Source organism: Pygocentrus nattereri, chromosome 2, assembly GCF_015220715.1.
Source record: "Pygocentrus nattereri isolate fPygNat1 chromosome 2, fPygNat1.pri, whole genome shotgun sequence".
In the NCBI taxonomy this organism is placed as follows: Eukaryota; Metazoa; Chordata; class Actinopteri; order Characiformes; family Serrasalmidae; genus Pygocentrus; species Pygocentrus nattereri.
In genome coordinates, this window is record NC_051212.1 from 44,297,459 (window position 1) to 44,314,702 (window position 17,244).

Consider the following 17,244-nt stretch of genomic DNA (forward strand, 5'->3'; position numbering starts at 1 on the left):
ACATGGTGTGTGTGTGTGTACGAGTGTCTTGCCTTTGATGCAATGTTCAGTCTTAGCAATTACGTCATTAACAGTTTTTGCTTTTCTGTTTGAAGGTTGAACTGTGCACCCCCTGTCTGTGGATGGTCATGTGGATGACTTTGGACATTTGACTGTGCATTTGATTGGCAGGCAGGTTCATACTGTGTTGTTTAAATGTCATTTCAGAATGACATGAGAAACAATTGCGTACCATGACAACACACCACCCCATCAGTAACAGACTGACAGATTCATCAACTCATGTGGGATTTTCTCTATGCTAAAATTAACATTCCTAGCTATTTAGAACTGTTTACTACTTTATGCATTTACCTTTCAGAACCACAGACTGAAACTAACTAAATAAATAAAGATAAAAATAAAGTTGTGTATCGATGTGCTCTGATTCACATGTTGATGGATTTGGACATATCAGTACTGAACCTTTAACATATTTTTTTTCTCCAAGCTACATTATGGGTGGAGCTGTGTATCTCAGTAGAGAGCTACACTGATCCCATTCAGCTCTGATTCTGCTCTCAGTCACTTCACATCTCTATCAACATGCTGCTCTCTATCCTTTCTCTCCTAGCACTGGTGTCAGGTAAGAGAACTTTAATGACCCCTTTTTCAGAACTGCCTTGAGAAAAAAAGAAAATCTAAAAAACAAAGTAGAAATTCTAATAGCAGATTTATTTAAATGTTATTTGAGAGATTCCAATTTAATTTCTTCAATAAACGTCTGTTTCTAGGAGAAACTTCAGCACAGACAATTGCTGCACTTACAGAAGAAGTGCATGTTTTAGAGGGTGATAATGTTACTCTCTCCTGCAACTACAGTACCACTACTGATGCTCTTCAGTGGTATCGTCAATTTCCCAGATCCAGACCAGAGTTTCTCCTGTACATTTACCCTCATGGGACTAAGAGTGATCCTCTTCCTCCTCGTATGTCTGCTGAAGTTAAAGAGAATAATCGTGTGGACCTGTTGATCTCCTCTGCTGCAGTATCAGACTCAGCACTCTACTACTGTGCCATGAGGCCCACAGTGACAGGAAACCGAGCTACACTGTACAAAAACCCTCTACTAAACAAAACTTAAAGCACTGGATGCTGTACAATCCTGAGAATGAATAATAATATCTCTTTCAGAATCTATTTATTGTATAAAGATTTAAACTTGAAGATCACACATTTGACATTTATTTTGGCATTATACACCTGATGTCAAACTGAAGAGATCCTAAAATACATTTTTAACTGTCAATTTGTAATTATGTTTCTGTGGAATATTGTTAACATTCATATATTAATTTAAGGAACATGATTAAGATCTAATTGATTGCTCATATATACAGTCTCAGGTTGAATAAAGTTGTATTGACATACAGCATGCAGTGAGTGAAACTTTCCACAGGAGGGGAGACTTCATCTAGATTTGACTGAAAACAAGTCAAAATGAGGCTCAGTATTGTGTGTGGCCTCCATGTGCCTGTATGACCTCCCTACAACGCCTGGGCATGCTCCTGATGAGGTGGCGGATGGTCTCCTGAGGGATCTCCTGGAGTAAAGCATCCACCAACTCCTGGACAGTCTGTGGTGCCACGTGGTGTTGGTGGATAGAGCGAGACATGATGTCCCAGATGTGCTCAATCGGATTAAGGTCTGGGGAACAGGCAGGCCAGTCCATAGCTTCAATGCCTTCATCTTGCAGGAACTGCTGACACACTCCAGCCACATGAGGTCTAGCATTGACCTGCATTAGGAGGAACCCAGGGCCAACCGCACCAACATATGGTCTGAGGATCTCATCTCGGTACCTAACGGCAGTCAGAGCACATGGAGGGCTGTGCGGCCCTCCAAAGAAATGCCACCCCACACCATTACTGACCCACTGCCAAACCGGTTATGCTGAAGGATGTTGCAGGCAGCAGATCGCTCTCCACGGCATCTCCAGACCCTGTCACGTCTGACACATGTGGTCAGTGTGAACATGCTTTCATCTGTGAAGAGCACAGGGCGCCAGTGGCGTTCTCTGGCGTTCTCTGGCAAATGCCAAGCGTCCTGCACGGTGTTGGGCTGTGAGCACAACCCCCATCTGTGGACGTCGGGCCCTCATACCATCCTCATGGAGTTGGTTTCTAACCGTTTGTGCAGACACATGCACATTTGTGGCCTGCTGGAGGTCATTTTGCAGGGCTCTGGCAGTGCTGCTCCTGTTCCTCCTTGCACAAAGGCGGAGGTAGCGGTCCTGCTGCTGGGTTGTTGCCCTCCTACGGCCTCCTCCACGTCTCCTGGTGTACTGGTCTGTCTCCTGGTAGCGCCTCCAGCCTCTGGACACTACGCTGACAGACACAGCAAACCTTCTTGCCACAGCTCGCATTGATGTGCCGTCCTGGATGAGCTGCACTACCTGAGCCACTTGTGTGGGTTGTAGAGTCCGTCTCATGCTACCACGAGTGTGAAAGCACCACCAACATTCAAAAGTGACCAAAACATCAGCCAGAAAGCAGAAAGGTACTGAGAAGTGGTCTGTGGTCCCCACCTGCAGAACCACTACTTTATTGAGTGTGTCTTGCTAATTGCCAATAATTTCCACCTGTTGTCTAATCCATTTGCACAACAGCTGTGAAATTGATTGTCAATAAGTGTTGCTTTCTAAGTGGACATTTTGATTTCACAGAAGTTTGATTTACTTGGAGTTATATTGTGTTGTTTAAGTGTTCCCTTTATTTTTTTGAGCAGTGTAGATTGTTTGTCTTGTGCTGTCTTGTCATGTAAACTGCACATTGTTGTCCTTCATTGTTTTCCTTAAATTGCAGTAATAGTTGAAGTGTTAATATATATGTAATGTTTATTCTGTCTATGCACCAAATGTCTGAAGAATGTCATTTCATCTCCACTGTGTACTGTAACTCTAAATAATGAGACGACAACTCAGCTTCAACTTTTTAGGATTAAAACCTCCACAAAGGTTCTTTACATCATTTGCAGATTTACAACATTTACATTATGTGAAAAGTCTTTGAAACTTTAAAAGGTACTTCATATTCACACTGTCTGTCACATTCTGTCTTCATGAATGGTTGTAAAGGGAACCACAAGCGGTTAATTTATGGCATCATTCAAGTAACCATTTTGTGGCACATTTGTATTTTAAAAGTGTTTCAATAACACAATCAACCAGAAAACTTTAAGTTGGCAGCTGGTTGCTAAGGTGTTGCTATGATGTTGCTTTAGTAACTCTGATGGTTACTAAGGTATCTTAAATTATTTTGGATCATCTATTTTACATTATGTTTCTCTGGAATCTTGATAACATCAATCAAAATATTCATTTAAGGAACATAATTATGATCTGAACCAATGCTGATGTATGCTTAATCTCAGGGTGAAACAATCTTGCATGTATCTAGAATTAATCTAGTTTTAACTGTCAAGTCAAGCTTTTTACAATGATGTTGTCACAAAGCAGCTTTAAAGAAGTTTGAAAACATACAATTACAACATATATCCCCCAGTGAGCAAGCCAGAGGCAATGGTGGCAAAGGAAACTCCCTCAGACAGGAGGAAGAAACCTTGGGAGGAACTAAGACTCACAGGGAGAGACCATCCTCCTCTGGTCAAATAGTATTTACATTTAATAAGTTAAATACAAAATAAAAGCTAAGAGGATCTGTGTTTGAAATCTGGATGGTAAAAATTTTGAAACTGCACTGGTAGAGGCAGTCTCTGACTGAGGCACTCTCTGACTGAGTCTTCATGAAAAGTGGAAGTGAGCTGAAACAGTCTCATCCTATCTCAGTGCTGGTACATCTGAATGGCACAGTGATGTAATTGAAGGTGTTGCAGTTGGCACAAAATAATAGGAGAGTGTTGGTGATAGGTGAGGAGGAGGCCCTGATGGTCAGTCTTCCAACAGCGTTCAGCAGGAAGGGAGGGCAGACACTATCTCAGAATTAGTTCTGCTCAGAAGTATGTAATAAATATGATTTCCCCCAGAGTGCGGCTGTTGACTCTGGCAGATCTAACTATAACAGCATAAACTAAAAGGAGAGAACCAGAAGGTAGGATAGATATGAGAGTACCCTGACACACTGGGATCCCCCACTCCACCGTCAACAAGCCTGTGTGATCGCGTGAAGTGGTGGGTCAACAGTACCAACATCTCAGTTTACCATAAGCCTCTGTGTCCATGAACCCCTGGATCTCCTGCCTTTAAAAGGGAAGGCTAATGATCAAAAGCTAAACTAAACAAGTATGTTTTCAGTCTAAACTTAAAGGTTGAGACTGTGTCAGAGTCCCGAACATTAACTGGTAGATTATTCCACAATTTGGGGACTTTGCAAGAAAAAGCTCTTCGCCCCATTGAAGTCTTCTGAATTTTAGGAACCAGTAGAAAACCAGCATCCTGGGATCTGAGTAAGCGAGGCGGTTCATAATGGGAGATAAGATCTTGCAAGTCTGGGCTTTATACATCTAAATAATTTTCATAGACGATATGGAATTTGACAGGAAGCCAATGTAATGCTGATAAAATTGGGCTGATGTGATCAAATTTTCTGGTTTTAGTCAGTACTCTAGCTGCAGAATTCTGAACTAATTGAAGTTTATTTAGGTTCCTGCTGGAGCATCCTGACATTTTAGGGATGACATGTAGGGATGACGTCCTTGTAATATTACGTATGTGTTGATTCAACGTCAAATCTGAATCAATTGTCACACAAATATTTTTTGCTACTGAACAAGGTACTACAGAGAATTCAGCAAGATTTAATGTTAAATCTGAACATTTATTCCTAGCAGCCTTTGGACCAAAAAGGAGAACTTCTGTTTTATCTGGGTTTAAAAGAAGGAAGTTCTGCAGCATCCAGTGTCTTATATCTTTTATACAATTTATCATCTGGTGTGGCTGACATTTACAACTGTGAATCATCAGCATAGCAGTGGAAACTAATTCCGTGTTTATTTATAACTAAGCCTAATGGCAACATGTATAATGTGAATAACAGAGGACCTAAAACAGATCCTTGTGGAACTCCATATTTCACTTTTGTATAATTAGACGATGCATTATTTATTTGTATGAACAGAAACTGGTCAGTGAGGGAGGATGTGAACCAGGATAACGCTATTCTTCTAATTCCAACCATGTTTTGTAGTCTTTCTAAGAGAATAGAGTGATTGATAGTGTCAAAAGCTGCACTTAGATCGAGAGTATATATATATATATATATATATATATATATATATATATATATATATATATATATATATAGACTGTATTGCAAGAGCTTTATACATACTGTAGACAAATGCATAGTGTTGAACTTAGATGATTTTGTTGACGAGAACATTGTGTTTAATGTAGTGAGTTTCAGTGTCTGGATGTAAAAACAACAGCAAAAACGAATGTGACATTTTTTTTTACTTTAATAGTAGTTTTAACTCTTTTTAACAGTGGAGCAACTCCCCAGAGCAGGAGTTTCCTGTTGTAGTTTCTCATAACTGCACTCACTTCAGAGATTCACACAGAATCTGTAACACACGGATCGGTACTCATTGTGAAGATGTCCTTGAAATTAATTGAAAAGGCACTTTATTAAAATAAAAATCAACTTTTTTAAATAATTTGTCTTTTTTCAGGTGTGTTTGGTGCAGATCAGATTGAACTTTCAAGAGATCAGGAGACTGATGTTTTTAGAAAAGAGGGAGAACCTGTTACACTGAAATGCTCTTATGACAAAAGTAGTGAAGATGTTGTGCTCTTCTGGTACAGACAGTATCCTAACAGAGCTCTACAGTACCTACTGCAGAAAGATACCAGCCATACTTCAGAGCATAGATTTGTGTCTACCACATCAAGGTATTCTACTGAGCTCACTGTTAGAGAACTAAGACTGGCAGATACAGCTCTCTACTACTGTGCTCTTAGACTTGGAGTCCAGTGATACAAAGTCTCTGAGACGCTTTAAAAAAACTCACACACCTTCTGTTTGCTTTGAACACATGGAGATGAAAGTAACATCCAAACCACAATGAGTTTGTTTATCTGTTATTACACATTCTTAAAAAAAATAATAAATAAACACACATGGCAGACAGAAAATACAATTTCTGTGTGCAGGTGGTGGGTGGGGTGTTATTGTGAGATAATGATGATGATTGACTCTTAAAACATGCTAGTGTTAAATTAATATGCAGTTTTAATTATTCTTTATATTATAAACAGATGCAAAAAGAGTTTTGGAAAAAGTAATTCAAACTCCAGACCGACATGACATGAGGGCATTATCCCAATCAGACAAATATTATATCTGATCATTAACTGTAATCAATCAAATGAAACTACTATAAGAAGTTGTAAGGAACCAGGCAGTTAAGCATGAGGAGTAGAAAAGTTAGATTCAACCCATCCTAAGAATAATAAAGTAAATTAAAAATATAATCAGTGAAATCTTTCATGGACCCAGATTTACATTAAAGGAAGCAGAGTAATATTATCTGGACTGTGCAGAATAAACTGACCAAATGATATAAGGACACCTCAGTCATCTGCTGTCAGCTCTGGGGATCAAACCGGCGACCTTCTGGTCACAAGGCTGGTTCCCTAACCTCCAGCCCACGACTGCCCCCATAAAAACCTTCAAATTAATAAAAGCACTGCATTTTAGTCTAAGACTAAGCTTTATCCACATCATTGAAACCAGATGCATCTATGTTAGTTTTATACTTTTTATAATCTCTGAAAGCTTTACCTTTAAGAGCTGAGAGCATCAGTACAGTGAAAATGATCATGGTGATCTGCACTGACTGGGAGAAGAACACATACTGAGTTTGAGCTCCTCAGCATGTCAGTGTGCCGATCATCTCAACTCTCTACACACACTCAGCTCCTCCCCCTGACTGAAGAACTCATCTTACTCATCTGATCTTGCTTTTATAAGATGGAGCATTTTTTCCACAAAATGTATGCATGAAACAAGTTCATTATTAAGTTGGATTGTCAAAGCAAGCTTAATGTTCTGCATATATTCTATGCTCAGAACTTTTAGGCACCCATAAAATCACCACTAAACTTTGCACAAATATAAGAGAAAAGTGTGTTTTATGGGCTGATCTGACATATTTCTGTTAAAGTAACAGATCAGAAGATCGACCACTCTCAGCTGTAAAAACTGCTGTGTGTGATACACTCGTACCATCACCACACACACTACCATAACATGTCAGTGTCACTGCTGTGCTGGCAATGCTTCACCATTTGCATATTTGGTCAGCAAAAGTCCTGTGGTGGTATCTGTCCACTTATAGACCCAACCACTGTGGACAGCAGTGAAGAATGCATGTGAAGCTGCTTCTTTAGATGACTTAACAGACATCATCAAAGCATGAAAAATTAATGTGACTTTATAAATTCTAGAAGATCAAGGAGGAGTTACAAAATACTGATAAACACTCTTGTGTCTGTGTCCTTCATTTTATGGTGTTTCCCTGTAATCATTAAATCAGGAAATGTTTAAGCAATTCTCGTTTAATGTGTAACTGATAGTTTATTATATGATTTAGAGAACATGCCCTATGATGAAAATATGAATTGCACTGTCAGCTACAGTAATAATAACTATACATTCAGGTTACCCTGTGTGTAACCCTTAATTAATTAATTAATTAAGTGACCCTTATTAGTCCCAAAACAGGGAAATTTCACCTCTGCATTTAACCCATCGGTGAAGTGAACCACCACATACACACTAGGGGGCAGTGAGCACACTTGCCTGGAGTGGTGGGCAGCCCAATCTGCAGTGCCCAGGGAGCAGTTTGGGATTAGGTGTCTTGCTCAAGGACACCTCAGTCATGTGCTGTCGGCTCTGGGGATCGAACTGGCGACCTTCCGGTCACGAGGCTGGACCCCTAACCTCCAGCCCATGACTGCCCCTTCAGTATTCAGTAAAGACACTCCTTTTCAGTAATACAGACTATTTCACCAAATTTCATTAAAGAAACAGTTCACTGGATGTTGAACAGATATTTGATCCATTCAAGCTGAAATGCCACTAAATCGGGGTATAATCCTAATGTTTTACATGAATGGGAGTGACATGTTGTGATGAAATAATGACTAATAATTATATGAAAGAAAATTTTACATCATATTCAGATTAATGTCTGATGCCATCAACATAAATGACGTATTCCCTTTTGGAGAGTTTCACACACACTGCTTCTGTAAATTCATCTCTTGTCATCAGAGTGAGCTGAGCTGAGTAGGTTTTTGTTGGAGCTGTGAGTGTTATGTAGTCACTGTGGGCTGCAGAGCGCAGTAATACACAGCAGAGTCCCTCACACTCAGCTTCTGGATCATCAGTGGAGCTGTTCTTGTGCTGGAATTGAGATTGGAGTGAAATCTCTCTCTGAACTCTGCTGCTGTATCTCCAGCCCCAAATTTAGATTTTAGCAAAATATATTTTGGAGAGTGATGATCTTTCTGTTGGTACCACAGCAGAGTTGGATCTGTACGTGTGGTGTTGTATTCACAATCTAAAGTTACTGTTTCTCTTTCGGATGCCCACTGCTGTCTTCTTGGCTGGAAAACTGCATCCTTTCCTCGACATTCTGTGAAGATACTGAAATGTGTCAGCATTTTTTGCTTACAAAACTACATTACTGAACAGTATCTGACATGAACAGTAAAGCAGTACTTTATTAATGGAGATCATACATTACCTAAACAACATGCAAGAAGTATTAACAGAGTCCTCAGAAAATGTGTCCTGGTAAAGCAGTTCATCATGCAAACCCATCAACAGCAAACCATGCAAGTTGCTCTCTGTCTGTCTGCCTTCAAGGTTCGTCTTTACAGGGATACAGATTTTTTTTTTTTTTTGCTTAAAGGATGGAGCAGCAATTTTACAACTAGAACTATAAAATATGTTATGTCTCCCACTGTTGGTGTAATGACAGTACTTCTTTGTTTTTTGACTGATTAAACTCAAAAATAGAAATGATATGCTACTGAGTAGAAAGTCTAACACTGTAATGATGCTATCGTACATTTGAATGTATAAATTCAATGCTTGTCAATAAATTCAATGCTTGTTCACAGCGTAGGTGTTCTGTTAGTAGATTAGTCCACTGTGGTACAGAAATGTTTTTTTTTTGTCTTTCCAATTTAGCAGTATTCTTTTTTTTTCTGTAGTTAATGCTAGAAGTAATGGAACTGTATCTTTGACTGATGATTCTACTTCTGAAAGATCTCCTAGGAGGCATAGGGAGGGTGACATTGGAATGCTGTTCCCCAAATATAGAGATAATTTTGAGATTATATTTTCCCAAAAACATTGGACTGGTGTGCAAATCCAAATGCATGAAAATAGTTATCTGTTTTATTAGTTATACATTGTGTACATACACTTGAATTGCTGAGTCCCATTTTAAACAATTTGTACGGTGTATTATGTGTCCTATGAATGATTTTATATTGAATTAATTGGATGTTTGTGTTTTTACTCATAATGAAGACATTTTTACAGATTTGTGTCCAGAACTGTGCATCAGTGCTAATATCTAAATCCTTTTCCCACTGATTAGTTGGCGTTGATATGGTTTAATTTAAAGTACTTATGAGAACATATCATTTTGATAAGATTTTCTTAGGGCTGATGATTTGGTTTATATTTTCAGTAATGGGGGTGGACTGAGATTGTTTTGAAAGATATTCATTTTGGCTTTAAGTATACTTTTTATTTGATAGTATTTTAGATATTGATTTTCCTCTAAGTCAAATGTTTCAGTTAGTTCTTGGAAGCTTTTAATTGTGTTATTTGTAAAGAGATGTTGTAAATGTGTTATGCCTTTTTCTTTCCACTTCTTGTATATAAGAGGTCGTTTGTTCATTATAAAGTCTGGATTGTGCCATATGGGTGTGTAACTATTAATCTATTAAACTATTAATCAGTTTAATAGTCTCCTTTATTGATGAAGTGGGATCTTGGAGAAATAATAGCACATGATCTGCATTGAGCCTTATTTTATGAGCAACACTGTGGGTTGAAATGCCTGTGATTTTATCATTCTGACGTATTTCTGCGGCCAGTGGTTCTACGAAGATTGTGAATAGGTTTGCCATTGTGCTGGAAGGTGATATTGTCCTGAATGACTTTTCGTATTTGGCTGGTGCTTTTCTCATGTTAGTTGGTTTAATGTATGCGTTAAACATCAGCTATCCAAAAGAACTGACCCACACCTTCAACTTCATTTAGAAAGTCCTCATGGGCTTGGGTGACTTTAAACCACTAGCTCCCAGGCTGCTAAATCTAAAATATGATCTGCTAGGGAGGGTGTAATTGGCAATGATTCAGTCCCTCTTGATGGGACCTTTGTAGGTCTTGCATTTTGTAAATGTCTGTTGATTCATCACCTTTCTGTGCTCCTGTTTGTTAAACCTGCTGTTGTGTTAAGTTTGTTTTTGTTGTGTTGGAGATTCACAAATATGTTCAGAAAATGAGCCAGTTTGTGCTGTTGAAAGTATTTATTTATTTATTTATTTATTTATTTATTTATTCATTCATTTATTTATTCATTTGTTTGTTTGTTGCAGTGGAACAGGCCATTGGACACAGAACTGTTGCTGCACCAGTGCTTGTTTACTAAGGGCTTACCCAAACAGGCTTAACATATTTTTGTTTAATACTTTTTCTTTATTTTATTTTGTTTTGTTTCATGGAAATACTTTTTTCCCTTTCTTGTACTCAGAGCATCCCTATTAATACAGGGCTAGGCCTGTTGTGATTATTATATTTTATTGGACAATATACTGCCCCAAAGATTATTGCAATAGTTGATAGTCATTTTAAGGCTAATTTATGCAAGTGAAAATGTAATAGCATGATAATGCAATTAAACTCTTTTTGAAGAGCAAGTACTTTTAATAATTACTAATATTAAGAAATTGTGAGTGAAATATAAATGAATAAACAAATCTAATTATACACAAGTAAAGCAAATAAAATAAAACCAAAAAAAGGTGACATACTGGCTCATTCTCATGTGCTCTATTCATTAAACCCAATGGGCAATATTGAAGCCTGCAAAAATTGAGGTCATGATTTTTTAGATTTTTTATTTATTACTTTTTTGTACCATTAGTCAATAATGTGATTATTGTGACAAGCCTATACAAAACCATACATTTTATTTATTTATTTTTGTTAAAAGTGTTTACACTTTAAATGTGTTTTAACTTCAGCGAGAATTTTTATTGTACCTAAGCAGGTGTTTTATATATTTGTTGAAATGACTGTTTATGGGGTATTGTGTAAATGTACCCAATAGCTTGCATTTGTTAAAATAAAACGTTAATTTGAGCAGATTCAGGTTTCCTTGTTTTATATTTATTTTTTGTTCAGTGCACATAAAGAGTTTATAGTCTTTGCACGTGAAACAAAAGAGTTTGTCTACTTAAATAGTTTGTTGTAATCAGTTTCCTCAAAAATTTTGAGTTAACTGAACTTATTCGGGTTTACAGTGTACCCTGAGAGAGATGCGGCTTAGGAAATGTGTGTGTGTGTGTGTGTGTGTGTGTGTGTGTGTGTGTGTGTGTGTGTGTGTGTGTGTATTGACTCCACACCCCTTCTCGCCTCCAGGCTTTTCATGTTATTGTTCTGTTTTAAAACACACACTTTTCCTTCACTGGGAAAACCTTATTTAAGGTACACAATTGGACCATAAAACCGCTGTTGTACCTTTAAGACAACATTTCCATTGTTTGTACCTTCATAAATTAAAAATGTACTGGCAAAGATATTTTTTTATTTCTAACAGTGTACTATCAACATGTTTGCTTCAAAGGATTTCAAAGTCATGTTTTTCCCTCAAGTGAACATAGAATAGGTTAACAAGGACTTGTTAAAAGGATCAATTTCAAAAGAAAATACAACTTAATAAATATAAATTAGTCAGCAGCATTTCATTGTAAAGGATGTTTATTTTTTAACTGATTCTGAGTGAACAACAAATGAAAATGTTCTGTATTTTAAAAACACACCAAAGTTCCTTGGTCACTGAATATAAATAGGAACAAAATCTGCTTAAAGCTAAATCACTAAATCACCTCAGGGAATCACATACAAAGTTAAGAGGCTATTAAGATGTGTTGAGAAACACATGATCTGCCTCTCATTGTGTGACAGGTGGATTTGTGTGTCCCACCTACATTTTGTATAAAACTGACCAATGGACACTCAGGAGATGACCAACTCAAGTCATCTCTAATGAAATGAATATTGTGTTTAATATAGTGAATTAAAGTTACATCGCTGGACTTGGACTTTTTTTAGCTACAAATTATCTATGTATCTATTTATCAATCAATCTGGTTGTTTGTTTGTTTTACGTGTAATCATTCAACTATTAAAGATTCATTTGTTTTAGCTTATGCTTGTTTAACTTTTATCTAAGCTTTGATCTCATGCAAAGACAGAAAACACAGTGGAGCAGCTCCCCAGAGCAGAAGATTCCTATTGTAGTTTCTCATAACCGCACTCACTTCAGAGAGACTCACACTAACACACAGATCAGCATTAGAGCACTGAGAGCTTAAACACACTACTGACTCCATCTGATCACATTCACAATGAAGAGAAACCTCCTCATCATCCTCATCATCACATCAGGTACTCACTGTGAAGATGAGCTTTGAAAACATTAATAAGCTAAATTATACTTTATTAAAACATTTTAAATTCTTTCTCCACTATTTTTCTTTCAGGTGTATTTGGTGCTGATCAAATTAGGCCAAATGATCAGGAGACTGATGTTTCTGGAAAAGAGGGAGAGTCTGTTACACTGAAATGTTCTTATGAAACAAGTAGTTTGGGGCGTCGGCTCTACTGGTACAGACAGTATCCTAACAGAGCTCTACAGTATTTACTGTGGGAAAATGCTGGATCATGGAGTGGTAGTGATACTTCAGACCAAAGATTTGAGTCTACTGTATCCAGTTCATCCACTGAGCTCACTGTCAGAGAACTAAGACTGTCAGATACAGCTCTCTACTACTGTGCTCTTAGAGTTGGAGCCCAGTGATACAAAGTCTCTGAGACGCTTTACAAAAACTCACACACCTTCTGTTTGCTTTGAACACACAGAGATCAAAGTAACACTCAAGCCACAATGTATTATCTGTTATTACACGCTCTCTGGAATAACTGTAAACCAACAAACCACCAAATGGGGGTTATATTTCCTCATGTATTACATATGTTTTGTGCCTGTAAGTATAATTAGTATTTAGAACCATTTGTCACTGTGTTTGCACACTGTGAAATTAGACCTCTGCATTTAACCCATCCGTGCAGTGAAACACCCACATACATACCCACTAGTGAACACACACACTAGGGGGCAGTGAGCACACTTGTTCGGAGTGGTGGGCAGCCCTATCTATGGCGCCCAAAGAGCAACTGTGGGCTAGGTGCCTTGCTCAAGGGTACTTCAGTCATGGACTGTCAGCTGGAGGGATCGAACCGGCAACCTTCCGGTCACAGGGCTGGTTCCCTAACCTCCAGCATTGTGGATGAATACTCATTGTGAAAGTATAAAATCAGTATTTATGTAAACTGCTTATAAAATATCTATGTGAAATGAAGTTGCTAAAGTATGGTGTGTTTGCATGTTTCAGATCATTATGAAACAGATTAATGATTACCTTATTTCTTTGCTTTTACCTGAGATCAAGTAGATCAATGAAATATAAAGCATTTAGCTCTTATGCTTTACCTCATGCTCTTGGGCTCCACATTTGACTAGCCACAAAGGGTGATTAAGTCCCATGTCTTTTTAGAGATGCACTAAAATCTGTTAGAAAAATTAAGCTGCTTTCTCCCTTTGGCACAACTGCATATTTCAGATTGTATTAACATGTATGTTGCATCTTGTAGACCCAGAACATGCTTCATAGGAGAACACTGACAGCAGACGAAACTCAGTACAAGTTAGTGTAGTATAGTGTAGTATTTAGTGGGGGAACAAACAGGGCAATCCATAATCCTGTCTTCTCTGAAGATTTTTCAAAGAGGTGTTGGATGCTCTGAAGCATGTGACGAAGCTTCCACTAACATCCCTTGGGTAGTGAACACAGCTTCATTTTCAACCTAGGTGAGAAATGTTTCAAACTGTTCAGAGTTTATTTTGACTCCATCATCAACAAGAAAGGCTTCTGTGAGGTCATATTTCACATTTAACACCACAGCCTCACTTCCTCAAATAGCAGATGTACTTCCTGTTTATATCCTACCACAAGGCCTTAGAACTATCTGAAGTAGCTCACATTGCTTCAGACTATACAGCTAAAGTCAGTTATTATTAAAGGTTCTAATGCATTTGACACCAGACAGAGTCAGGGGCATCACTAGGCCAGCTTTAGCTTTAGCTAACATTTCAGAAGTCTGACCAATGAACCTGACTGTAGCAAGAGCTTCTCTTCATACATGGTGGTGTACACAGATCCTCCAGTAGAGGGCAAATTTCTTCTAAAATTCATGCCTCACTGTTTTAGGGAAAACATAAAGCACGGTTTCAAACAGCGTAGAACAAACTGAGCTAGAGACGCTGTTCAGTCATGGCATGTCTGAGTTGTTGGTGGCTTTTTCTCATGTTAGGTAAGATACATACAATAAACGCAGAGCTGTTTCAAACAGAAAATATCTCCTCCTCTTAAACATGCAGTAGGAGAAAATTGATTTGTAAAGCATTTTTCTGATACAATTTTAAAACAAAATCTCATTTGTACATTTATAATAATTCTTTTCAGCAGGTTACACGTCTGGTGAGGGAATAGAACCAAGTTCCTCCACTGTCAGTGTTCTGCAGGGAGATTCTGTTACTCTGTCCTGCAATTACAATGGATCTGCTGTAGTTGATTCTCTGCTGTGGTATCGTCAGTATTCCAGATCCAGACCTGAGTTCCTGATTTTATTCAGTGAATCTAAATTTCAACAAAATGCTGATCCTCCAGTTGCTGGAGTGTCTGCAAGTATAAATGATAAGCAAAACTGTGTGAATCTCTTGATCTCCTCTGCTGCAGTATCAGACTCTGCACTCTACTACTGTGCCCTGCAGCCCACAGTGACAGGAAACCCAGCTACACGGTACAAAAATGTATTGGCAGTTAGAAGTGAGTAGCACTTCCTTAGATTTCTGCCTTATTTAACTCTCTGGGGTCCATGAACTTGCCTGCACATCAAAATCATTGTTTTTATATATGTTTCTCTATATTTGTGATAAAAACAGGACAGAACTGGACTCTGTCCTTTAAATGCCATCACATCAGGTACTCACTGTGAAGATGTGCTTAACAATGTTTCGATAATGACACTTTATTAAAATTTCAACAACTATTTATGTTTTATCTCCCCTTTCAGGTATGTTTACTGATGACCAAAAAGGACCAAATGTTTTTAGAAAAAGGGAGAATCCGTTACATTGAAATGCTCCTATGACTCAAGAAGGTCATCGGTTCGCTCTACTGGTATAGACAGTATCCTAACAGAGCTCTATAGTATTTACTGTTTAAAGACACTTGCGCATGGAGTAGCAGTGGTACTGAAGACCACAGATTTTCATCAAATACATCCTGACATCAGATTGTTAATGTTCGTCCATTATGAGACAAACAGCTTAATGTGCTAAACTCCTGGAAGCCATATCCACTAATGCCCTTAGGCTTTAGTGAAATTTAGTAAATTTGGTGGTGTTCTCTTTGGATGTACATGGTGAACAGATGCAGGGCAGATAAAATAAAATAAGGTCATACTTTGTTCTATATAAACAAACAGGCATTCTAATCACAATAACTGTCAGAAAAGAGATGTAAAAAAAAAATCCTGCCCTAAAATGTAAACATTACAGCAACTTTACTTTCCCAGCAAAGATCATTGAGCTCCACATGCCTTATTAATTAATTAATGAATGAATGAATGGCCTTTTATAATGTCTACTAAAAGGCATCTTATCCAGTTTATTATTTTAATCAGGAATCACAGCAACTGAATTCCAGTGTTTACATATTAACATTCATTTAATGCTTATAAGCAAGGTGTGAAACAAAGGGGATCCATAGAGCTCCGGGACCCTCTGATTAACCCAAAAAGGGTACTCATGAAGACCTGTCCAGGGTTTATTCTGCCTTTCACCCAATGACCGCTGGGATTGGCTCAGGCACCCCCCATGACCCTGAGGGAGAAGCAGCTTAGAAAATGTGTGTGTGTGTGTGTGTGTGTACTCATGAAGTAAGAACCTGTTTTTTCTTTAAACTGATGGGCTGAAGATTTCTTAAGTAGAACTAGGCTGGTCAGCTAAAAGAGACACTCTACTGTGTCTTGAGAGCCACTGTGACATCACATTTAACCATCACACACAAACATGCAGTTCTAAACAATAATCTTACAAATGAACCTGTCAGCTTCGTATTACAATCATCTTAAAAACCACATATTCAGTATTCAACCCAAAACACAAACAAATGATATACAAAAATAAAATAAAATCACTGTGGATTTCAGAATCTAATGTGGTATAAATGAGTAAATATTTATTTTCTTTTTAGCCACACGTTTTTGTTCTCTGTACTTTCTATAGTATTGGTTAGTCATGCCTGTGAGACGAGTAAGAGTTGTAAAAACATGTATAATCATCATAACGTGGTAGAGCAGTTAAAACATCAAACTAAAATTAAATCTCAAGGAGATCAAAGTAACATCCAAACCACAATACATTTTCTGTTATTACACTCCCTCTGAGACCACCGAGGATACATTTCTGATTCTCAGCAAAAAATGCAGCACAAGACTAAATGTACACAGTATCCATCATTCAGTCATGAAATCCATTCACATGAGGTCACTGGAGATGCATTTGGGATGCATGGAAATACCATCTGTAAATGACTTCACATCACACTGTCCACTTATAATCAGATCGATGTTAACCTTAAATGTGAACTGGGGGATGATGTTGAGTATTCAGTGATTTAACTCACAGGTTGAGATATTTGAACACAGTTGAACACAGTGACCAGTGAAGAATATGACAGTGCTTTCAAACTCATTGACCACATCCTGACAGTGGAGTGATGAGGGTCATCATCAGCTGGCCAGTCTATGAAGAGATGAACAGAATTTTGTTCCCCAGGCTGTGAATGATTTCGGCTGTATTGGTCAGTAC

The 17,244-nt window shown here is 38.0% G+C and overlaps 1 gene segment (V, D, J or C); it reads left to right on the top strand.

The window, feature by feature from the left end:
• The first annotated feature begins 540 nt into the window (after nucleotides 1-540).
• LOC108415442 lies at nucleotides 541-17,153 on the top strand. The segment is given in 3 exon segments: nucleotides 541-625; nucleotides 774-1,054; nucleotides 17,082-17,153. Coding segments are annotated over 3 exon segments (393 nt in total).
• The last annotated feature ends 91 nt before the right edge of the window (nucleotides 17,154-17,244 follow it).